The following is a 25,963-nucleotide window of genomic DNA, read 5'->3' on the forward strand; positions in this document are numbered from 1 at the left end:
CAAGTATCTCATCTTTACATTTTCTATGATGTTGCTTTACATAAATAATGGCTTGAGAAGATACTGATCTGTGGTTCTTATGGAAAAGGATACAGAGACTATGAAGCAAGGACTAGGGAGATGACTAAGAAAAAGGGAAAAGGAGGAAGATGTGAAATAGTCAGATTTGTTTCCATTAAAACACAGATTTATGTAAAACAATTTCAAACACACATTAGTAATGAAATTCAATGGCAAACAACTCTAACTCTTTCAGATTTGATTTCAGGATGATTTCCTACTCTCAAATCCCTGGAATTACTATTAGAAGAATATCACACGTACAAGCTATTAGAGGGCAAATAAAAATGCAAAGGCATCTTTGGTGGCATCTAAGTGAAATAATCACTCGATTTTTTATTCATTTATTAAATATAACAATCAGGTTTGACTGCATAATTTGGTGTATTTCCTAGATACAGATATCTGAAATACAAAATCCATAACAAGAGAAAACACTCCAAACTTCCCTTATGGAATTCCACAGAACAATCAACAAAATGGGACAAGATGAATATTTTTTATATTATTCTAAGAAATAAAACTATCAAGAAAAATCTATTTAGGGTCAAAAAGTTTCTTTGAAGTCACTAGGGAAGCTCTTAAATATGGAAAATTACTTACAGACAATACTAGAAAGACTAGATGCTGAAATAGTAAAACATTGCCTGCTGAATTCCATAAGGTTTATGATAATTTGGGAGGATGTCAAAGAAGAATATTATGCTATTATACCTTGAAGCACAAACGATCCTTGTATGTACTGCCACTTAAAATCAAATCCTCAAAAAGAAATACAGGGAAATAATTTTAATTAAAATACTATGAAATACTTGCTCTTATTTAGTTTATTTAGAGAAAACAGAATCCCTCTCATAAACATATTAAGTTCATATGATCTACTCCAATTAAAAACATACCACTATAGCTTATTTTAAGTCAATGTATATGAAAATTCAAGTTAACTAAACAAACTAAAGGGTATTTCAGCTAACCAAAAGATTTTTCAGTTTCTAAAAGTAGATACCAGTGGGTTCTGCATTGGAAATTTGGACATGTATCATCATCATTCTTTATAAAACAATTAGGTTGAATTGAATAACCCTAAAGTCCCTTCCAGACCTAAATTGTATGAGCTTCTGATTTTCTGGAACATATCCATTACACACACCAAGGGAATTGCTTAAATGTGGTCATAGTTAAAGTCCCAATTAAATTTGGAAATGTGAGAACAACTCAATAAATGGGAAGGTTTCAAAGAGAAGCTCCATAATGTAAAATAACTTTGGGTGAAACAGCTAGCAAGGGTCTAAGACCTTCTGACCAAAAAGTAAAGAATTTTTTTAAAAGGAGAAGGAATGATTACTATAAAGCAGCCTATTTTATGGTACTTTAACACCTGAAAGGAGTCCCAAGAAGAACCTCATAATGAATTCTGTTACCCAATGGACAATCTTACAATGAATGCCTACTGTATAGTTCTAAGACAACTGCTAAGCATTGTAGATACAAAAACAAAATAACAAAATTGTTCCTGCCCTCAAGGAGTTTACACTCTATAAAGGGGGAAATGAGTTTTCTGTGTACAAGGTGTGACTCTATAGTATTGGACAGATTCCCTTCATTCTCTTTTTTAATAACTCAGAAATCATATTTTATATATACTTGAGAGTGTGTGTGTGTGTGTGTGTGTGTGTGTGTGTATGTTGGTGTGTATATGTGAAGTGAACTCATATATATATTTATACATACAGATACATAGAATTTCCCAAGCTGCTTCCTGATCTGCCCCTGATGCCCATCTTTTTCATGTTTTCTCACAAGAATGCCATATGGCATCTAGAAGATTCACACCTGCAGGAGAGCCATAGGGAAATAGAGAAATTGTGGCTGAAGCCCCAACAACAATGATTAGTATGGGAAAACTGGAATGAGAGATACAGATCATCAAAGGCATGTGGACCAGAAAGGTCACAGAGTGATAGCCGGCCACTTAAGCATGGTGCTGGTACCCATGACACAGCCATGGAAAAACAAAGGGAAAATTCTGGTGCCCACATGGATCCTCTATGGCAAAGGTTACGAATCAGCCAGCCTGCATAGATAGCCAGCCTCCTGTACTGGGTGAAGCTGGCAGTGTTGTTTCTGAGATCCTGGATCTCCCAACTCTGCTGACGTTCAGAAGCAGCCCCCCAAGGAGACAGGATATTCACTTCAACAGTGCCCAGTGACTTGAAATGTTTCCTCATCTTCTCTTACAGTCAGAAGCTTCAGAGCAGTAAAGGTTACAATGAAGGGAAACTTTCTCTTTACCATAAAGTCAAAACACAGGATGACTCAGGGAGCAGAAAGCACTAGGCTGCATTTCAGGAGACAAGGATCATGTCCCATTTCTGACAGCTATCAACATGTGATTCTGGACAATCACTTATTCTCTCAGTGTTCCTTGGAACTCTCTCAGATCACAAGTGACAGATGAGAGGTTAACTGAATTTTATGAAAGGATTTTCCATGCTACAAGATTCCCACACTGACCAAGTCACAGATCTGCACCTGCTCTGCTCCACCTCTGCCAAAGAAAACCCCAACTTTATAGTCATATATTTTGGACCCAAAATATTCTTACCCTGATTAACCAATCACCTTATTCAACAGCTCAGAAGACTTTTATCTATTTTCAGAAAAATGGATCTATCCTAAAACACTGAAGATCTTCTAAAAATTGTACTGCAAAAACTAAAGACTAAAATTTTTTGGGAAACATCTTTAGTTCCCCAAAGGATTAAAGTCCTAGGTAAAATAACAGAGAGTTCTGTACTTGGAATCATGAAGCCTTGGGTTCAAATCCTGACTCAATCACTTTCTCACTGAATGGGCTGGACAAATCACTTCACTTTGGTCAGCCTATCTGTATATGTTTTGGTATGCCTATCTGTAAAATGGGAAGAATTAATACTTATAGTAGTTATCTTCCAAAGGTGTTCCAAGAGTCAAAAGAGATTGCTACAAATGTCAGGCTGCAAAATATGCATCCACATCCATCCACAGTGTCTATCCTAGAATAGACAGCTCTCATCTATACTTATCCATTATGGTCTGTTTGTTAAAAAATTAAAATCGCATCCCATTCTAGAGAAACCCAAGTTAGAAAATCTTGAGGAGCAGTCGGTCACTAATCTGTGAAAGCAGCTTCTCAGAATTTTTCTTTAATATTGTCCATTATTTCAGGCAAAACTTTTCTTTAATATTGTCCATTATTTCAGGCAATGAACAATGAAGAAATTATTCAAATTAAATAGTTAAAAACTTATTTTAAAAATATTCTGGAAGAAAAATAGGGAACAAAACATTTTCTAAAACATAACTACATAAACTCACTAAAACAGTGCCACCATTTATAGAAAGAAAACATTATCAAGTTTCTCCATATTAAATTACTATGCAAAGCTATAAGGTTAGAATCCCTATCTTATTCTGCTAATTATGCCTTCCTGTAAAGTTCTAGATAACTCAAAAATAGAACTTTTTCTTCATCTTGAGAAACATGGTTACTTCTCTCCTGTTATTAATAACCAATTGCTAAAATTGAGGAGACTCAAAACTTTTTTCCCTATTTCTTTGTCCAATCTCTCAAGGACAGGGCTGATGGTGGGCAGGATTAGTATTCTCCGCATTCTGGGAATTGCAACTATACATCTCATTTCCTTCCTTTTTGCCCCAGATCTACCTGGCACTAGGGGATGAACATAGGAAGTATGACACAATGCGATAAGAACAGTGTCAGATCAAAATGAGCTGATGCTGTTGAATAAAGCCAAGGATGACGAGAAGGTGAAAGGTTTTCAGTTTGCCAGGTGAAAAAGAAAGGAGGCTCACAGTGGGATAGAAATGTCATCACAAATAAATTCAGTCTGGCCTAATCCGTCTTTGATGTAGCTGTGCTAGCTCTTTGGGCCTCCTACAACCCATACTTCACATTCACTAGCTGTCCCTTTAAAGATATGTCCTAGAATTTTTTTTTTTTGCTGAGACAATTGGGGGTTAAGTGACTTGCCAGGAAGTGTTAAGTGTCTGGGACCAGATATGAACTCAGGTCCTCCTGACTTCAGGGCTGGGGCTCTATCCACTGCGCCACCTAGCTGCCCCTTGGGTCCTAGAATTTTGCCAGGTATTGAAGGGACACTCAAAGAAGTCTTTTTGAAGAATCCCTCACCTTTTATTTTTGAAACTTAGGACAAAATCAATCCTCCAATCTTGCGGACCTTTCAAAGCTCAGGGGAGATGATTCAACCCCGTTGTTGCCTGCTTCCTTCATCAGCCCAGGAAATGACCCATGAGAGCCAGCAGCAGGAGGAGCACTGAGCACGGCTCCCCGACCAGCACCCACTCCCTCTCCAACCCCTCCTTGGCAGAGCAGGGTTTGGGGAGATTCTGCCTCCTGCCTCATCTGCTCTGATCTGGAGTCTGTTCCTCGTCTTTCCCCCACAATTCCCGAGTCATCTTGACTTGAGGAGCTTCCTCTGCTCTTCCCAGAGGGCAGTGCCAGGCTCCCGAGTCTGCCCCTTCTGGCCTGTCCTTGGCTTCACACGGTGTGGGCCCTCACTTTGTTACTGGGAAGGAGGGAGTGCGAACAGCACCCCAACACCCGCCCCGACCTGAATCACGCTGCGTTAGTGATGAGGTGCAGCTGGCCCCGGGCCTGGCTGCCCAGACACGAACAGAGGCGTTAAGGCTTGCACACAGGGCAGTCACGGGCTCTCTGGGCATGGGCCCCTCCTGCTGCAGACCCTGCGGCGCCACCCAAAGGGCCCAGCTGGCACACCAAGGATGTGCCGGCCCCAGCAGGCCCCCAAGCACAGCTCGGCCCTGTGTGTAGCCCATGGGAGCGACTGCTCCAGCTCCTCTCTCACCTTCTCACTCACTTTCTCCTGCCACACAATCCCCCAAACCCAAGACCGCGGCCTCTATTCTTGAGAGTTCCTGTGCTACAGCATGTGCCAGGACAGTCTGTTTATTCAGGTCCTTTAGAGACTCACAATTGGGTTGTTCAGAGGTGGACCAAAAATAACTGCCCTAGGTGGATAGAGCACAACCCTGAAGTCAGGAGGACTTGAGTTCAAATTTGGCCTCAGACACCTAACATTTCCTAGCTGTGTGACCCTGGACAAGTCACCCCAATTGCCTCAGCAAAAAAAATCTGTCCTTGAGGTAGACAATTTACAATTTAAAATGCCTTCAGATTTCACTGTAATGAATTAAGAGCATAAGAAAGTGTTTGGAGCTTTCTTATGTGGAGCTTTTCTTAAGTGGATCAAACCAAAGAGAAATATCGAAGGCTTACCTTGCCTTGCAAGGAGAAGGTCCCAGGAGATCCTGCAAAGAGAAACTTGTTCTTGATTTTCAGTTTCCCCAGATTTGCTACAATTAAATTATTTGATCTGGAACTTTCCGGGATGAGGAGAACAGGAGCACCAGCTTCAATATCTAGAAGAACTCGAGAACAACGTTGGGCTTGATCTCTCACCTATAGGCAGGAAGAAAGATGGTTGTTCAAATATTTAAACTCCAAGACATGATAATTTCATAACTAAATCACTTGTGTATTAGGGACTTCAAGGTCAGGAGTCAGTGATTTACTGATTCTTAAATAATATAGTTAGTGCTTGACTATTTAGGGTCTACTTTGTCAAACTGTAGTTCACCTAATTCTGAAGTTCTCAAACTGAGGCCATGAATTCTTTTTTTAAAAATATTTAAAAAGTATGTGGGTAATCATAATTGCTTTTCTTATAATCCTGAGTATTTTATGTAAGCACTCATTCTGAGAAGAGGCCCATCACCTTCCCCAAATGCTCCAAGGGTGAAGAATCCCTAATCTAATGCAGAATGCTTTTTTTCCTCCCTCATCAATTTCTGGAAGATGAGGTGCTCAAGTGGATTCTGCACAAGTTACTTCTCCCCAAGAGGAAGTGGAAGAGGATACGAAGGATAACACAGTTGTGAAGGTCCAAGAGGGATGAGGATGTAAAGGGCTGAAGAGACTAGAGCTAGATATATGAGCACAGAGATGAAATTCAAGAAAAATAAGATTATGAAAAAAAAAAGTTAACCAACTAGAAAAGGAGACACATAGTCTTAAAGAAGAAAATAATTTTTTGAAAATTAGAATTTGTTAGAGACCGAGAAATAGCAAAACAAAATATAATGAAAAATGGAAGAGAATGTGAAACATCTTATAAGAAAAACAACAGATCTGGAGAAAGAGATCAAGAAAAAACATATATAAGAATAAACACGAAGGAAAAGTAGAAAAAATCCACCTCAAAGAGATCCTTTGTGGAAAACACATAAAAACTGTCAAATTTCTAAACCTCCAAGTTAAAGAGAAAATTTTTCAAGAAACAAAGAAAAAAAAATTCAAATATGCTGGATTTACAATTAGAATTATAGAGGATTTAACGGTAGCTAAAGATCACAGGTCCTAGAATAATGTATACCTGCAATCAAAAGAACTAGGCCTGTGGCCAAAAATATCATATCCAGTAAAACTGAATGAAAAAAAAAAATTCAATGAACTTGCAGATTTTTAGGACTCTGTCTCAACCCAACTTGAACTTAATAGAAAACTGAACATATATATAAGAGCCAATATCAAATATTAATTTCAAGAAATTCACTATGTCATAATTGACGAGGTGAAGAGGAAGAACTGATACAGAGGCATTAAAGGGAGGCTACTCTAATAGCTTTGATATGCTTTCTTGAAAAGGAAATTTATGGTTATATATTTTGAATCCTCTCTGATGTTCTGCTAGGCACATGACAATGGTTTTTTTTTTTTATTTTCTTTTTCTGTTTTTCTATTTTCTTTTTTTTTATTTTGTATTTAATTAAATAAGTTTTTAAAAGATACCAAACAATAGCACCAACAGAGTTGTAAGCTATAAAATAAATCCTCAAAAATTAATTGCATTTCTTTATAATAATAATAAAACCCAAGAAGCAAAATTCATTTTATATAACTATAAAATCCATATGTGGGGATCAATCCATCAAACACACAAAAGACTTGTATAGATTCAGTTACAAAGTGTTCTTTTAAAAAATAAAGAATAACTTAAAATAATAGCTGGAGAAATATTCAGTGTTCATGGCTGGATTGGGCTAATAATAAAAATGACACATCACCAAAATTAATTTACACTTTTAATGCTATAGTAATCGAATCACCAAAGGAATACTTTATAAAACTTGATAAAAAATAACAAAATTCATTTGGTAAATCAGAAGATCTAGAATACTGAGGGAAAGAATGAAAATAGGCAAGGACAAAGGCAGTACAAGCACTTCAGACCTCAAACATACCCTCAAAAAGCAGCAGTTATCAAAATCCCCCGAGATTGGTTTAGAAATGAAGAAACAAAACAATGGGAAAAAAAGACAAGGGAGAGCAGAAACAAAGGAATCCAGCAACTCAAGTTTGATAAAAGTAGAAAGCATAAATTATCTAGAGGCCATGGGTGGGGTACTGAGGAGGTGTGTGTGTTTCAGAACTGATGTAATCTTGCAAGAAGATCTGGCAAACTTTTGAAAACAAATGGCTGCAAATCCAGCTAAGTGGGGAACAATGAGGTGGCTATCCTTGTCCTGCAAGTGAAGGGCCTAGGAAGTGCTTTCTGATGTCCACCCTCTCCAATAAGAAGGAGGGAGAGACCCCCTGGGTTTTGAGGAGGTATGAGTTTCAGCTGTTATCTTGAAGGAACATGAGTTTCCTCAGGAAAGCAGCCAGGTGGAGAATGAACATCAAAGATAACAAAATGATGGAAGAGTTATAGAAGAAAGGCACACATCAGTGTGCATTGTTGGTAAAGCTACAAACCAGCATAAAAATTTTGGAAAACAATTTGGAATTATAGCAAATAAAATAACTAAAATGTCCAGGCTCTTTGACCCTTAGATTCCATTACTGACTCAGACCCCAAAAAGGTCACTGAAAAGAAGAAAGTTCTCCAAAACATTTATAGCAGCATTTAGAAACAGAACGAGGAAATGGCTAAATAAATTGTGGTACATAAATGTAACGGAATATTAGTGTGTTATATATAATTATCTACATGATCTACATGAAAACATGCAGAAGAAATAAAGAGTCAAGAAAACAATTATACGTAACTACCATGATGCAAAAAGAAAAAAAATAACTATATATACACATATACATATATACACAAAAATCAAAAGTGAATGCAGCAAAATTAAAAAAGAATAAGCTTGGCTCAAAATAAAGAGATATGAAAAGACAGTTCCTCTTTACAAAAGTGAGAGGGCCAAAAATATTCTATATTGCATATGTTTTCTTTCTAAGTATCAATCAGTTAGGCTAGGTTTTTTCCCCTTTTCTTTTTTTGGCTTTAAAAAAATACTATTTTTTTTTTTTTAATATAGGTGGCTCTCGTTAGTAGGAAGAGAAATATTGGGGAAAACCATGAGGATACTAAAAAAAAAAAAAAAGCAATAAAAACTTACTTTTTTAAAAAAACTGGATACTGCAAACTTATAATGATTCAAAGAATAAATGTGAAAAGACACCTCCGGCTGCTAATTTTCAGAAGTAGGGAACTATAGGTATAAAACACTGTATACTACATATTGTATTTTTATGTTGAGTTAGTTTTGGTGAACATTTTCATCTTTCATATTTTTAATAATAGGAGATGGGAAGAGGATAAATACATTGGGATATATAAGTAATATAAAAATAAAAGATACTAATGAAAAATTTTTTAACTTATCTGAGCTTTATTTGCATCAGGATTACTCATTTTCCTCTCAAATCTCTTCCCAAATTAAAAAAATAAAAGGAAAATCCTTACAACTAAATAAACATAGTCAAGCAAAATAGATTCACATATAATGTTCAAAAATGTATGTATATATCTATCAGATATGGAAATGTTTTGCATTTATATCATATTGCTTTCTTTCAAGGAGTAGAAGAAAAGGAAAGCATTTGAAACTCAAAATTCTTTTAAATGACAAAAATTTTTAAGGTACTTGGAAAATATTTTTAAATAATTTTTATTATTATATTATTATTATATTTATTATATTAGGGAATTGACTCAAATTTATAAGAATTCAAGCCATCCTCCAATTAATAAATGGTCAAAGGACAAGAATAATCTTCAGATGAAGAAATTTAAATCATTTCTAGTCATATGAAAAGGTGCTCTAAATCACTATTGATCAGAGAATTGCAAATTAAGACAACTCTGAGATACCACTACACACCTCTCAGATTGGCTAAGATGACAGGAAAAGATAGTGACAAATGTTGGAGGGGATATGGGAAAACTGGGACACTGATACACTGTTGGGTGAACTCTGAATGGATCCAACCATTCTGGAGAGCAATTTGGAACTATGTTCAAAAAGTTATCTAACTGTGCATACCCTTTGATCCAGCAGTGTTTCAACTGGGCTTATATCACAAAGAGATCTTAAAGGAGGGAAAGAGACCCACATGTACAAAAATGTTTGTGGCAGCCCTTTTTGTAGTGGCCAGATACTGGAATGTGAGTGGAGGCCCATGAATTGGAGAATGGCTGAATAAGTCATGGTATATGAATGTTATGAAATATTATTGTTCTGTAAGAAATGATCAGCAGGAAGATTTCAGAGAGGCCTGAAGAGACTTACAGAAACAGTGAAATGAGCAGAACCAGGAGATCATTATACACAATCAATTCTGATGGATGTGGCTCTTTCCAACAACAAGATGACTGAGGCCAGTTTCGATGATCTTGTGATGAAGAGAGCTATCTACACCCAGAGAGAGGACCATGGGAATTGAGAGTAGATCATAATATAACATTCTCATTCTTTTTGTTGTTGTTTGCTTGCATTTTGTTTTCTTAGTTATTTTCTTTCCTTTTTGATCTGATTTTTCTTGTGCAGTAAGATAATTGTAGAAATATGTTTACATATATTAGGTTTAACATATATTTTAACATACATAACAAATACTGGTTTGCTTTCTATCTATGGGAGGGAGCGGAGGGAAGAGGGGGAAATTTTGGAACACAAAGCTATGCAAGGGTCAATGTTGAAAAAATTAGCTGTGTATATGTTTGGACAATAAAAATCTTTAATTAAAAAAAAACCTATATGTATCTTTCTGCATGATGAATCCATCGTCTCTTTAACAGGAGATATATAGATATATAGATATAGATAGATATAGATATAGATAGATAGATATAGATATAGATATAAAAAAGGTATCACCACAGGTCCTTTGGAGAGATGGCTAGTTAACGATCAGAGATGTTAAGGTTTGTTTTTCCCCTTTGCAATGTCTTATACAATTGTACAAACTGTTCTTCTGGTTCTGCTCACTTCACTTTGCAACAGTTCATACTACCCAGGATTCTTTTAAAATCCTTTCTTTTATCATTTCTTATAGTGCAATAATATTCCATTATATATCACAATTTGTTTAATCCCTGGTATTATCTTCCCCAATAACACCATTTTCCATCTTCCTTTGTTTCACTGTGCTGAATTTGATGTATTTCTTCAAAACAGAAAGTGTGTGTGCGTGTGTTTTCAATTCTCCTTTGTGCATTTTGGTTAAGACTGAGGATTACCTGATGCCTGTCTCCTAATCCTTCCTCCATATCCATATACTCTTCCCTTACTCATCCCAATTATGAGAAAAACCAAAAGCCATTCCCTTTTTCCTTCCTACACTAATGTATTCGTTTTACTCTTCTTTTTTCCTTCTTACAACCCTCAGTACAGAACTAATTCATCCCAAGGTCCTCCTGTTTTTCTTATTTGATTCCTGTAGTGTGCCCTTAGAAAACCTTACCATTCCAAAACAACACTTGAATCTTCCTCTTCCTATTAGAAAGTTAGCACTCCATCATCCATTGTCCCTTGTAGGATTATATTTTGCTTTGCAGGGTAAATCTTTCTTGGCTACCAAGTCTTGTTTGATCTTGACTGTGGTTCCTCAGTACCTAAACTGTTTTTTCTGTAATGTTTGCCCTATTTTTTTCTTTGTATGTATCCAATCATTTAAGAAAAGAGTATTATATAGAAGTTGTGTTTTTCTTTAGTTCTCAACTAGGGGGTAGTGGGTGGGAGGACAAAACAATAAATTTTGGCTACTTGAAAAATACAATTTTTTTAGATGTTATACAGAACAAATATTTAATAATGTTTAATAACATAAAATTATGGCTACCATCCCTGTGAAAAATGTTCAGTCTGGTGCTTAAAAGAAGCTCTATTATTCAGAGAGCATCTACTTGGAAGACCTTACCGTTTGTCCCTCAATAGCAGCTCTCTGGCGCCCTAGAACATCTTGCAACTGAGTGAAATGCTGAATGAAAGCCACCACCTCAGCCTGAAAGCGCTGAGTGTGGACATACTGCACTGATGCCATCTGGAGGTTTACTCGAATGTCATGCTCTCTTTGGAGCAACGGATCAGGTCGTCCATATCTGTGAAAAATGAACAAAATGGAATCATCGTGATCAAACAAAGTCCAGTGTTCTGTTTGCAATAAATCATGTAAAGGCAATTCAGAGCCACACCAGCTATATCATCCAAATGGACTTAAGGACCACATTTTAGAAAGCGAACTCCAACATTACTTTTCCATCCTGAATCACTGCAATTAGATAGTCTGAATGCTGCACTAGAAGGAAGAGTTCATTCCTTACTATAACTGAAACACTAGCCTCCAAGAGACAATCCCACATCTGCCTCTGCTTCTTTCCTCCAATCTAGGGTACTATGGTATAATAAATGAAAAACCAGAGGTGTCTTATATGTTAGACAGCACTGGTCTCAAGAGTTGGAAAGGCCCTACCTCAAACACTTACTGGAGTGTGTGACCCTGGAAAAAATCCACGAACTTCCCATATCCTCTGAGACCTCATCTGGGAATAATAACAGCACTGATCTCCCAAAGTAGTTGTAAGGAATAAATGAGCTAATAAAAGCAAGGTGCTTTTAAAATCTGACAGCATAACATAAATGCTTCGTACTATCACTATTAAGTTCTCAGAAATGTATAAAAATGGGGAATAATAGAAAGAAGGTCTCTGAAACATTCTTTAGAGAAAATTTGGCTTCAGTCACCACATAGGCAGAGATCATTTAAGACATTACATTCCAGCATGACCCACTTAAGAGTTTGATTTTAATCCTTTTAATCAAGTGTAAAATGGGCCTCCTCATAAATGGATTATAATAATAGTTATTTTGAAAGTAAAAAATGGTCCAGGTTCCAAACAACATTTAAAAGATAACATGTCTTTAAATTTTTTTAGCTCAAACAACAATTTGGTACAGAAAAGAATCAATCATTTTACTTGAATATCTGGAAGATTAGAGCCTCTTCTCCACTTGTAGTGAACCGCTCTCTGTAGAACTCTCCATGAGAAGTCAGGTCACTTAGAGACAAGCTCCCAATACTTCCTTGTAAAGCAAGATCTCCCTCTAAGGATGGGTTACAAGAGGAAAAAAAAAAAAAAAAGAATAAATTACTGGTCAGTATCTATCTGTTTCCCAGGATTATAAGGAAGAAAGCACTTGATAAACAGTGAAGTACAAAGTAAATGAGAGACTTAAACTGTTTTGTGACATTGGTAACTTACTAAGATATAGAGGCCTGAGTGCCCAAAGAGTCAACAGCTCAAAAACACTCAAATAAATTCAGACTGTGTTATCTTAAGCTAGATTTTAATCTGGAAAGAACCTCATTAGTTCTATCTATCCATAAGTGAAGAAGAATCTATTCTAATTACACTTCAGAAGCATTCATGCATTCTTTGCTTAAAAAATCTCCAAAGAAGTGGCACCTCCCTTTAAGTCAGATGGCCATTTAATTTAGCAAATATCTCACTGTTTGGAAGGTGTTTGCTGGATAGGTCTAAACTTAGATCTCTGCACCTTCTCCAATTGTTCTTCTCAAGCCAAGGGAAACATGTTTAAATTCTCTCCCACAAGAAGACCTTCTTAGTATTTCATGATAACTGTATTATGCTCCCCCTGAACCAAGAACCTCACCCTTCTGCAAATACCTATAGCCAGTAGCATCCCTGCCCTTCTGCTTCTGCACTCATTGGATATGCTGGTACCCTCTCGCCCAGGGACCATTTTAGCAGCACAGCTGAGCCTGCATTCCTAATTAGCAGAGGTTCCCTCAGTCTTCCCATATTCAGATCAGACTCCCCACTAAAAACCCCACATCTACATCAGATAAAGTGACTAGACAATATTTCCCATCATATATTTATGAAGTTGAATTTTTTAAACTCATGTTTGAGGTTATGTATGCCTTCTATAAATTTAATTTTAGCAGAGTCAATCCAAGTCCATCAAGATGTTTTTGGATCCTGCTAGGCAGCTAGATGGGCAGTACTTGAGAGAGTATTGGGCAGATCTGAGTTCAAATATGGCTCCAGACACTTCCTAGCTGTGTGACCCTGGACAAGCCACTTGATCCTATTTGCTTCAGTTTCCTGATCTGTAATGATCTGTAAAATGAGCTGGAGAAGGAAACAGAAAACCACTCTGGTATTTCTGCCAAGAAAACCCTAAATGGGGTCATGGTGAGTCGGACTGAAATAACTAAATGACAACAAAAAAAGTGTCAGCTAAGCATTCAAAGGTGCCGTCTGCAAATCTGACGAGCAGACCACCATTGATTTTACCAAGTCACTGATAACATATGTTGAGTGGCACATGGCCAATCTCAGATCTCCAGAGCAGTCCACGAAAGTGCTTTGCAAAGCATAGGATGAGATCTCCTCCTTCAGAATGTGAGCCCCTTGGGGTCAGACATTGCTTTTTACTTTCTTTTTATTTCCAACTCTTGGCACAGTATGCACCACATGGTAAGTGCTTACTAAGTGCTTGTTGCCTGAATGAATGAATAAATGAATTAGTTATCCAAAATTGAATAGGTGACTTCATAAAAGAACTGCCCCTAGCCAAGAGGACCTTAAGCAAAGGCTGGAGGTCCATTTGCTGAAGATCTTGTAGAGGACATTCTCCACCAGGCAGCCTAGATAGCACTTGGATCCACTGCACAGAGGGACTTCTGATCGGGTCTGTTCTAGTCCCGAAGGTCCTAGGCCCTAGAATTTTACTCAGTACAAATCTAAGCGTCCATTATGAAAGACTCAATAAAAACACATCTACCCAAAAGCAGCAGAGTCTCTCCCTACCCCAGGGGGCAGCACCAGTTTATGCATCAGATTCAGAAGACTCTTAGGTTACATAAGAGAAAGCCACTGGCTACATTAGGCAGCTTCTTTCTGCTCCCTGAATTATGCCCTACTTATCAGAAAATCCAACTTTTTTAGTAATCTTTTCCTGATTAATAAAAACAAGTTATAAACCTCAAGCTTAATTTCTAGGTCATTCTTTCCTTTGCTACTGACAATACCTCTGATCTTCCCCATTATTACCTAATCCAGAGAAAGGAACTATATCTAATTTACACTCTAAACAGTTATATACAATGACTTTACCCAGCAGGAACTCAATAAACAATTGATGCAAGTTGTATACATAGAAGAATATATCCAATGAAGAAAATGCCACTGGTGAGTATGCATTATTTTTTGTCTGAATGTTATATCCCAATGGATCATGGCTAGGCCTACAATCATAATCAATCCAAGTCATCAACCTATCTGTTAACTCTATGTTATTAACAAGCTTATAATTAAAATACTAAAGCTTCACCATCTTATGAAAGGCTCACCCAAAAATGTGCTTACCAATCATTTCTAGATGAGCCACTAGTTTGGACACATTTGCTTTGGCCAACTCACTAGTAGTCTTATTCAGCACAAGAGAAAGTGAATGAACCTAGGAGAGCAAAAGAGAAAGCAAGACAATTATTAATATGAATGACAATGAAAGATGAAAAATGGTATCTCTGAAAATTAAAATGTCTAATGATGTTATCATCACTTTACTTTTTCCAAACCCTGGTCCAATGGCAGAAATGGGAACAAAAGAACTAAATATGTACTTTTTATTCCTGCTCAACATCACTGCCATTGTGCTACATCTCACTCAAAGATTCAATTAACAAATGAGAGTCAAAGGCTTTTGCAAAAAGAAAAAGCAAAACATGGTGATTCACAAGATCACCAGATTTCTCACAGGTCATATGCAGTTTAGCTTTTCCCCTCTAAGGATTCATCATATTAGGAAGGCCCAAAAGCAGTGGATGGAAGTCTTGTTCTGTTTACTTCAATTTGCATTAACTCCTATGTCTTCCCATGTCTCTTCAAATTCATCATTTGTCATCCCACAATTCCACAGTATTTCATTCTATCTCTATGTCAAATTTGTTTACCCATTTTCTAATTAATGGGCATCTATTTTGTTTCCAAGCTTTTGCTTACTTGATGTTTTATAATGATCAATGCTTAATAAATGCTTAGTGAATTGAAGAAAAAAAAAAAAAAGGCAAAGCAACTAGGATAAAAAGGAAAACAGTCACCTGGAGGTTAGGGGAAAATTGCATCAAATATCTCTGATAAAGGTTCTGAAAACCAACAATATAGAGAAATAAGAAAAATACCTTAAGACCAAAATTCAGTCCCCAGTAGTTCCATTTCAACAAGAGGAATATATGTAAATAAATACATCTCTAAAGATTTTATACCCAGCAAACTGACAAAGATGAAAAAATAGAGTATTAGAGTGATTTATAGTAACTAAATGATAATCTCCTATCATCCCTTAACTCTTTGTCTTCAGTGACTTCTCCTTAGTCTTCTCCCATGCCACAGCCAAGATCTAATTTCACTTTCTCTCCTGCCCCATTTTAATTCTAGAGCTAATCAATTTAATTCAATACTGTCCTCTATCCTTAAATCCCTCATCCCTTTAAGCTACTGTCACACATGCCTCACCAAACTAACATCCACATCCACATTTTTGAGACAAAATTTTTAATTCCTCATTATTCACAAAGCCTCCACCTTAATTCAGGCCCTCGTTACCTCGTTTGGACTTTTGCAAGGCCTCCTAATTTGCCTCCATGCTTCAAGAATCTCCCCATTCCAATTCATCTTTCAAATAGTCGCCAAAATGATTTTCCTTAACTGCAGATCTGATAACATCATTCCTCTTTTCAATAAGATCTAATGATTCCCTAAGTAGTCTAAGACTAAACAGACCCTCTTCTTTGGGGTACTAAAGCCCTTCCCAATGTGATTCCAACTATCTTTCTAAGCTCATTAGATATTCCCTTTCCTCTACTCTGTAGTCTGTTTTTCACACACAACCTATCATCTTCATGTCCCCATGCCTGAAACACATCTACTTCCTCATTTCTACATCATACAATCCCTCATTTTCTTCTTTGCTCAGCTCAAGCAACACCTACAGGAAACCTTTACAGAACCTCCTAGAGTATCCATTTTGTTTCTTCAATTATAAATGAAAACAAAACAAAAATGCTCTGACTACACACTAAAAAGTTAGCTTTAAAAGTAATTATTTATTGTCAAAGTAACATGAAAAATCTTCTGAAGGGAAAATGACAATGTATTTAGAATTTGCTGAAGCAGGGGTCAACAATCTCTTTTGCCCTAAGTGGTCAACAGTGAACCTATCATACTGTACTGGTTGAGAAGGGTTCAAAATGAAGGCAAAGGAAGAAATGAACAATAAAAGGGAATGAGCGAGAAAAGAAAGGCAGAAGAGAGTAGGGAGGGTATGAAGAGAGGAAGAATTTGGACCAGACAGTGGAGAAAGGAAGAACTGATTCCCTGAGTAGCATAAACATGCCATAGATGGCCTCCGTAAAATGGAAGGATCTTCATCAAAAATAAGTGTTTAAAAAAAAAATCTCCGCAATCATATAGACTCTATCTTTCCTAATAAAAGAATAATATAGTCTAAAAAAACCAAACCTGACTAAAAAATGCTTATTCTTAAGTCTTCTGACCAACCCAGATGGGTCGTGTGCTGATCTCTTGCAGAAGCAATTATGTGTAGAATCTATGAAGTCAAGTTAAACACTCAGTTTCAAAGTCCAACGAAGTAATGAAACACGCTGTTATGGATACAGGAAAAATAAGATCAAAGGAACAAATGAGCCAACTAATACCATCAACTGTGGTGGTTTCAGAAACCTCATGTATCTTATTTAACCTAAAAGGCCAAAGGCCCTGGAGGGCTGCAAAAGCACTCAAATGAACTAGGTTCTTTTCTCTCCATCGTCTAAAGAATGCCAGCTAGTGAAGTGAGAAAGGATGACGGGGAAAAGACAGAACAGAAATACACACACACACACACACACACACACACACACACGTATATATTTATATATACACATATAGACAAAGAATAGGGGCAGGGATAGAGATGGAGATGATAAGAGTTAGAGACAGATGGAGATATATTTCACAATTCTACCCTGTTGCTCACAGAAATATGAATTAGTGTCCTCATAGAGTAACTCTATGTAATTTACATGCCACTTTAAATTTACAAAGAATTTGCATGCATTGTATCATTTTAGATAGGGTAATTCAACTATGGCTAGTGACAATTCATATCAAAAGAAGTGGCTAGGGGCTCCTGGCAGATGGGGATGTGATAGGATCTAGAGGAGCATAGAACCCTAACAAACAATTCAGAAAAGCTCTAAATAGTAAAAGGAACAACAGTAAAGAATGTCAAAAGAAAAGAACATAAACTCTACCACTTAGTTCAGAGCAGAACAAGGAGCCTGTCAGACACCTTGAAGACAAGCTAGTATAGGCAAAAGGCATCCTCAGCAGGAGGCAAGACCAGGGCAGGGCAGCCCCCATCTGAAAATAGCAAGAGGAAGCTATGCCAGCACCCAAGCCACAGCAGGAGGCCTGAACAGCATTCTGTAGAGGGGAGAGGAGGTCCATAACTGTACCACAAGAGAAAGGGACAAAATCTAAGCTCGAGCAGGAGACCTACTAAAAGAACAATTGATAATACCCTATTGAACCCTGCCTGTGTCACTGCAAAGAATAGAGCCAAATTCCAAGTTGGGGCTACAAGAAAGAAAAGATGACAAAGAAATGACAAAGAACTCTGATCCACGAAGAGAATTAACTAAAACCCAGATATTTCTGCAGAGATTGGGAACTAGTTTTCATCACCACATCAAGAATTAAGCCAACCCTGCCTGTAACATCTAAAAGTATGGGAATGAGCAAAGTCTGCCCCAAGCACAGTCTCAATCAAAAAAAATTGAAGCTGATTGTAAATAAGCAGAAAAAAATGCTAACTCAAATGAAGAAATGTTATGGATTGATAGAACCATAAGTGGTAAATTGGAAAAATGTGACTTAAAAAAAAATCTGGATAACATACAAAAACCTTAAACAAAAATTGTCCAAATCCATTAGATTAGAACCAGAGGGCAAAGTGAAAACAAAGCCTCCTCCAGTCACCTGCTGAAAGAAATCACAAAATATAAACTCCCAGAAATATTTTGTATTGTCATCTCATATCAAAATACAAAGATTCTAGATCAAAGGAAAAAATTCCAAAAATAGTCAGAATTCAAGTATTAAGCAAATAAAGTCTGGTTCACATAAGACTTGTCAGCTACCACCATAAAGAAGAGTTCTTGGAATACAATGTTCAAAAAGACTAATGTTACGATCTTTTTACAATGAGTCAGCTTGGTGCAAACAGGAGGTTATTGAGAGGGCCCTGAAAGCAATTTCTGTGGCCAGAGACTACCTCATGGGCAGGACTTTGGTCACATTGAAATAGCTTCACAACGAGAGATGGCTCCCTCTCTGATTGGCTGTTTATGTTGTAGAGGACTGAAACTATTGAGTCCATGCATTGAGTCAGGACTGCCGAGCACTTGAGGCTAATTACTGATTGGACAGTACTCTATGGGCATATGCTTGGAAAATGGTCCTTCCCACTATCCTGTGCTGGCTCAATGATTGGTGTATAGAAGATTGTAGGAGGGATTAGGGGGTGGAATAAACCAGGGTCACTCTTGGCGGGAGATGAGGGAGAAGGCGGTTACAGAGATTCTGCTTCCATCCTATTCACAATCCTGCGTCCAAGGACCAAGAATAAAGACTAAGGACTTTTGCTTATCCTGACTCCAGCTGATTCTGAGGTATGTGGGGTGCTAGTGCAGTCGCCACATATGGGATGTAAGCCCACTGAAGCAGGAGGTCGCTCTCTTTATCCTGGGGTATCTGAGCCAAGGTGATGGATATAGCCAAGAGAGGTAAGGAGTTTGCTAATCAACACGTGGGTCTCTTGCAGACTTTCAAAAATCTCCAGGGAAAAGATCAGAGCTAAGTAGAACCTTTGAAATACATATTAAAAAATCAAGAGTGAGCTAAAAAATATAAATAACATTTTGTATTTAAAAGGAATAACAGGACAGAGAAATTCTTATATTTTTAGAGGGGGAGAAAGAACAAATGACCTTTCAGAAGCCTAAAAATTTCAATGGCAAAGGAGAAGTTAAATCAGATAAATAGGGAGAAGGGTAATTTTCCTCTATTTTAAGAATCTTAAGAGAAAAAAGAAAAGGGAAAAAAACAGGAAATTCATAATGAGGGATGCATGAGATAGAAAGTAGGAAAGGGAACAGGCATCACATGAACCTCACTTTCAACACAGGAAAGTTGAAAAGGCATGTATGTACACACGTGTGCACACACACGCACACGCACACATACACACAAGGAGCTGCTGTAGAAATACATTAAACTCAATGGGAAAATAAGCCCACGCCCCATCAGGGAGGGTAAGGGATTAATCATAAGAAAAACTAATTCTAATTTAGAAGGACCATGAAGAAGGGATTAAAAGAAAGAAAAGGGGGTAGATCAGCGGTAGAGCAAAGAGAAAAAGGTAGCCAAATTAGGATCAGAAACAGATGGCTTCAATTACAGAGAATTAGTTATTAATTAATAATTAAACACATTCCTTATCACTTTTTTCTTAATGAGAAAGGAGAGGGGCAAAGAAAGGAAAAAATTGCAAAAAAAAGCTCATTTACAGTTAACATTTGTATTGTGGAGGCAGCTAGATGGTGCAGTAGATAGAGCACCAGTCCTGACGTCAGGAGGGCCTGAGTTCAAATCTGGTCTCAAGATACTTCCTAGCTGTGCTATTAAGGACCATGCCTAAGTGAAGGGACAGGTGAATTCTCTGAGAGCCTCCACAGCTGTGGATCATAACATCTAAAGGAGTGGCAAAGCAGCCTTTACTGACACAGGTGTTGCTTGTGGACTGGGAATGAAATAAATTGGAGGCAGAGGGAAGAGAGAGATCAGACAATGCAATTGCCTTTCAGTGGAGAGATCAGAGAACAGCAATTGCCTCTCAATCTCCTTGTATCATCATCATCCCCTCACATGACCATTCTACAGACCTCTAGCAGCCACTGGGAGGTAGATACCACAACACTGCAACCCTGGGCAAGTCACTTGACCGCAATTGCCTCACCAAAAAAAAAAAAAAAAACTGTATTGTGATTTAAGGTTTGCAAAGTGCTTTACATATATTGACTCATTTGATCCTTTAATAATTCTGAGAGGCAAATGCAATTGTTATTCCCCAAACTTAAGCAAAGAGAGGTTATATAATTTGTTTACAGCTAGTAAATGTCTGAGGCAGAATTCAAACTCAAGTTTTCCTGATTCCAAGTCACACCCTATCCACTAAGCTAGCTAGCAGCCTCAATCAATCATTCAAGAGATCAGCAAAGGTTAGATTAGATGACCATGAAGGGCACTTCTAGCTCTAAAATATCATGATCCATAATTTTACTCTTTTAGAGTTTTTTTGTTTTTTTTTGAAGACTATGCTATCTCTTTCCTTTTGATGAAGTAAGAAAACTATAGGTGTAGGATGTTAAATGCATCAGATAAAACAACATGGTTTAATTGTTGTCTTGGACACAATGGAAGGCTATGAGGAATGTAGAAGGGGAGTGTTTATATGGAACATCTGATGTAAAAACAAAATGGATCTAAAAGATAGATAAAAAGATAGCCCTACAAGATAGATAAAAATTTTCTATGAGGATCAAAGTGTCAAAAATAATGATACTATGGACTACCTGCCATCTAGGGAATGGGATAGAGGGGAGGGGGGAGGAGGGGATAAGTTGGAACAGAAGGCTTTGAAAGGGTCAATGTTGAAAAATTACCCATGCATATGTTTTGTAAATAAAAAGTTTTCATAAAAACTAATAATAATAATATTGCTTTGGAATATCTTCCCTCCTCCAACTCCAATTTTCATAGCCACTTTAAAATGCAACTTAATGGTCATCTTATGCTTGAAACTTAATGATCCCCCAAACACTGGCTCCCTCCTTCACTCCCTTCTGATCTACCTTGCACTTAACTCCCTTGAATTATTTACTAACTTCATAATTACTCAGTATATGTTTGTGTGTACTCGTTGCCCCATTATACTATCAGCTCCTTGTCCAGAAGAATTGTTTCTTTCTCTGAACTTCTGTCCTCCCACAGTGCCTAATAGACTGACTGGTAGATAGTAAGTACTTAATGCTTTCTGACTGATCTAAAAATGAGCAGACTGAACTTTTTTTTTTTGCAAGGAAATTAGGGTTAAGTGACTTGCCTAGGCTCACACAGTTAAGAAGTGTTAAATGTCTGAGGCTGGACTCAGGTCCTCTCTTCATGGCCGGTGCTCTATCCACTATGCCATCTAGTTGACGCCCAGGCTGAACATTAAAAACCAACAGTCCAGTAACAATGAAGAGACATGAAATCTAGACCTACAGTGTCCATTCCCCTGGTTCCAGACAGAACTACAATTATCATACTGCATAAAGGAAATCTGTTCTTCACTTAAATGACACAAGCTCATTGGCAACATAGATCAAGGCAAGAAACTTGTTAAAATTACAGATTACGTGTAAAACTGCCAACTTCAAAGATGGAAAAGGGCCTTTGTCACTCATTCTTCTCTTCTCTTCTGCTACTCAGAACCTGAAGAAGCCAAAGCTCACCTACCTTGAGATCCAGCTTGGTGTTAACAGGATCTTGAACATCAGTGTCTAGCACAGTGCTGGATTCTGACTTTACTGTTTGCTGAATGTCTGCTGGCTCTGCCTTCATTGCATGATTGTCCGCAGTAGAACCAATTCCAAAGAAGTCTAATATTACCACCCACGTCTGCAGAGTGATCAGTACATCAAGACAGTTAAAATCAACATCAACACTCCTGTTGATTCGATTATAGCAAGAAGAAAACTCAGGGTGCTTCTTGTCCACAAGGAATATGTTAATGTGGACCAAAGAATCATCAAATTTACTCTTTCCATAAAAGGCCTTGGGTTCATCCATAGTTGGAGAAGGAGGTGGAGTCAAGGTATAATCTTTGCCTTTATCTTCTTTGTGTTTTTTCCGGGATGTGCAGGTAGGCCTTTGGTACAACTGAAAGACATTTGGAGCTTCTTCCATGTGGGAAGGTAGAGACCGGGGCATATCAGGATACTCCACATTGGATACCAAGGGGCAAGACTGGGAAAGATATTCCTTATGCACTAAGCTAGATGGTTTGGGGGCTCCTCGAGACACCATTAAGTTCTTATACTTTGAGTCTGGATTCTTCTCTAAAAGGTCTTCCATCAGCAGAGAGCGCAAAGCAATCTGAATGGACAAGGTCTGAGGATGGTCTTTACTGAATTCAACATCAAAATCCTGAAACTTTAAGCTCACAAGACCTTGGGCTCCTAAAGTCAAATCTCCACTCAGCTGAACCTGAAGCTCTGAAATACAAAAGTTGGCTTGGATCTGTGTGAAGGATTTTACTTCCCTCACAGACAATGACTTCTGAGAAGAACTGGAAAAGCTAGAATGGCTAAACAATCCATTCTCTTTCCGTTCAATACCAGGGTCACCACCAGCACTGAGGGAAGGAAGAGGAGAATTAGGGATAGGTGATGAGGTAGAATTGGTTGGAAATTTATTCAAGTCTTCACTGTACACTAGGTTGTCCAATGTTTGTAGAACTTGCTCATATACATGTTTTGCCAACACCACCTGCATTTGAAGAGAGAAACAGTTACTCAATTTCTCCCATATTTAAGCTGACATGAACATTTCTGTGGAACTTCTTATGTTATTTCTTGCATAAAAATTATGTCTCCCCTCAAAATGAATATTGTTTCATGTTTTCAGAAAAAAACAAAGCCATTCACCATGAATGATCTCTCTCCTTTCTTTCTTGTTTCCTATCATTCAGAAAGCCTTACTATATCTTCCTTTACCTGGTCTCACATGATGAAGTAGCTTTATTCTTTACCAAGGCTAACCCCTCTACTCATTCAAGCAATCCCATTCCATCCAACAGACTCCCTCCTTTAATCCCCTCTCTTATCATTTATTTTTCGTCTCTTCCCATCTACTGGCTCACTCCCTACTACCTACAAACATGCCCAGGTTTCCCCCATCATCAAAAACTTGAATCCTTCCATTGATGCTAGTTAAGTTCCTCTACTTCTTTTCTTCTCTCCTCTTACTGTCTTCACTCCTTACAGTCTAGCTTCCAAGTCTAGCACTCCACTAAAACGCTCTCTCCAAAGTCAATGATGATCTTTTAGTTGTCATATCTCAATGGTCTTTTCATGGTCCTCATTATCTCTAAGCTTTCTGCAACTTGTAACTCTTTAACCTGCTGACCAGCATCTCCTCAATCTACAAACACAAATTAAGTGCCTCCTATGTGCCAGGCATGGCAATGAGTGTGAGGGGTACAAAAAGAAGCACAAGGTAGACCCTGCTCTTAGGGAGCTCACAACCTAGGATTGATGTAGACAAAACAAGCTCTAGCAAAGGTAAGTTTTGTTGTTCAAATGTTTCGATCATGTCCAACTCTCTGTGATTCCATTTCTTGGCAAAGATACTGAAATAGTATCATTTTGCAAATGAAGAAACTAAAGCAAACAGGGTTAAGTGACCAGTCCAGGGGCACACAGCTAATAAATATCTGAGGCTAAATTTGATCTCAGATGTTCCTGACTCCAGACCCAGCACTCGGTCCACTGCACTATACATATATACTCCAGTGGCTCCCTGTTGCCTCCACAATCAAATACAATATGCTTTATTTAGCATTCAAAGCCCTTCACGATATACTACTCTGCCCCAGCTTTTGAATACTCTTACATCTTACTCCTAATCAATTAAAAACCTCCTTAAAAAAGGGAAAAAAAAGCTTTTCTAATCTCTCTTAATTCCAACACTTTCCCTCTGTTAATTTTTCCTATTTATCCTGTATAGAGCTTGTTTGTGCATATTTGTCTGCATTTTTCTTATCCATTAAATTGGAAGTTCATTGAGGGCAGGGGCTATCTTTTATCCCATTTTATATCCTTTGTGCTAAGCATAGCACATGGCACAGAGTAGTTGTTTAATAAATTTTTGTTCACTAAAAGCAGAACCTCGGTGTTATCAATTATTACTAAAGCTAGAAATCTATTCTGATACTTATTACAATGGGATTTTACTATTAACATTCATTTAAAATAATGAAACAAATCCCGAGGCTTGTGAGGTGTTTCAAAGAGTGAGACCATCTCACTGTACTCTGTAGTTTTGGTGGCCAAAACGGTGGTGACTTTGGAGGCTGCACTTCTCAACATATTGCTTTAGAAATAAAAAATGCTTTACCTGAACAGGATTAACAAACTTTCCTTCAATCTTCATAATACTTGAGGTTCCCACATCATCTGGACAATGGGTGAAGGTCAGCTCACATTCCCTTTCTATAGGAATCTTTTCCAGTTTAAATTGGATGGTGGTATTGTTCAGAATGTGGAAAGCTGTTATAAGGAGAAAAATAACTAAGTTCAAAGAATAGTGTATATTTAAAGCAACAATGTACATTTTACTCTAGTTAAAATTACTAATGACTAAATAAAGCATCCATGAGTTTAATTTGAATCATAGGGCAGGTTAGACTGCAACTAAGGTTAATTCTGAAAAAGAATAGCATAGAGATGATAGTCATAAAACAAACTAGTATCTACAACAATAAAAGACCAAGGCCAATTGGCATGAGGATGAACACTTTGGTGCTATCAATTCAATTCCATTTACAAGTATTAAATTCTAACTATGTACAAGGCTACACGATGTGCTGAACATACACCTGTTCAATGTCGACATCAATGCACCCTAACTTTCAAGATCTCACCCATCTCCAACTGAGCTGTTTGACACTACCTAGTTTCAAAGCACATCATGATGAAAATTAATCTCTCTGAGCCATGGTTTCCTCATCTATAAAATAAAGGGGTTGAACCAAATAATCTGAGATCCCTTCTATTTATAAAGTCTATGAGGTTATGAATTTATGTTCCTATGACTTGTACTTGACTAACAGATACAGAAAAGCACTTAGAAGATTATGCTGCTAAATAAATGTAAATATAAGCCTATATTTATATTGATAATGTTATTACAAGCTTCTATTCATATGATCATTATCTATTGCAAATAGTTTTAAATTCATATACTGGGAACACCCAAGACTCAGGGCAAACAAAGGTCAGAAAAAAGGCACCAGGTATGGTATATCGAATATATTTTCAGACTTTTTCCACATACTCATTGTACTCATTGGTTCTGTAGATTTTTCCCCCCTTTTCTTTCTTTTCTTTACAAATATGATTTGTTTTATTGTACACTAGTTGGGAGAAGAAAGGAGAGACACTAGGAAAATAAATCTGGTGATGAAAAAAAAAACCATAAAAATGTATTTAAAACAAAAGAGACAACCAACTGTCATAATCTGAGACCTGAATTCTGCAGATGCCTAGATTAATAAATCAAAACATCTGGCCTCTGATTGGATTTAAAATGAGATGCTTTTT

At 37.4% G+C, this 25,963-nt stretch overlaps 1 protein-coding gene across 1 annotated transcript in view; it reads right to left on the minus strand.

Moving 5' to 3' along the window:
- The window catches only part of VPS13D (vacuolar protein sorting 13 homolog D), a 326,075-nt gene that overhangs the window by 262,897 nt on the left and 37,215 nt on the right, over nt 1-25,963 (minus strand). The window contains exons 19-25 of the mRNA XM_051988522.1: nt 24,759-24,910; nt 22,098-23,129; nt 14,844-14,934; nt 12,426-12,552; nt 11,369-11,549; nt 5,381-5,563; nt 775-822 (exon numbers count right to left, since the gene is read on the minus strand). Coding sequence (XP_051844482.1) covers nt 775-822; nt 5,381-5,563; nt 11,369-11,549; nt 12,426-12,552; nt 14,844-14,934; nt 22,098-23,129; nt 24,759-24,910 — 1,814 coding nt within the window. The remainder of the gene's footprint in view (nt 1-774; nt 823-5,380; nt 5,564-11,368; nt 11,550-12,425; nt 12,553-14,843; nt 14,935-22,097; nt 23,130-24,758; nt 24,911-25,963) is intronic.

Source organism: Antechinus flavipes, chromosome 3 (assembly GCF_016432865.1).
Source record: "Antechinus flavipes isolate AdamAnt ecotype Samford, QLD, Australia chromosome 3, AdamAnt_v2, whole genome shotgun sequence".
NCBI lineage: Eukaryota > Metazoa > Chordata > Mammalia > Dasyuromorphia > Dasyuridae > Antechinus > Antechinus flavipes.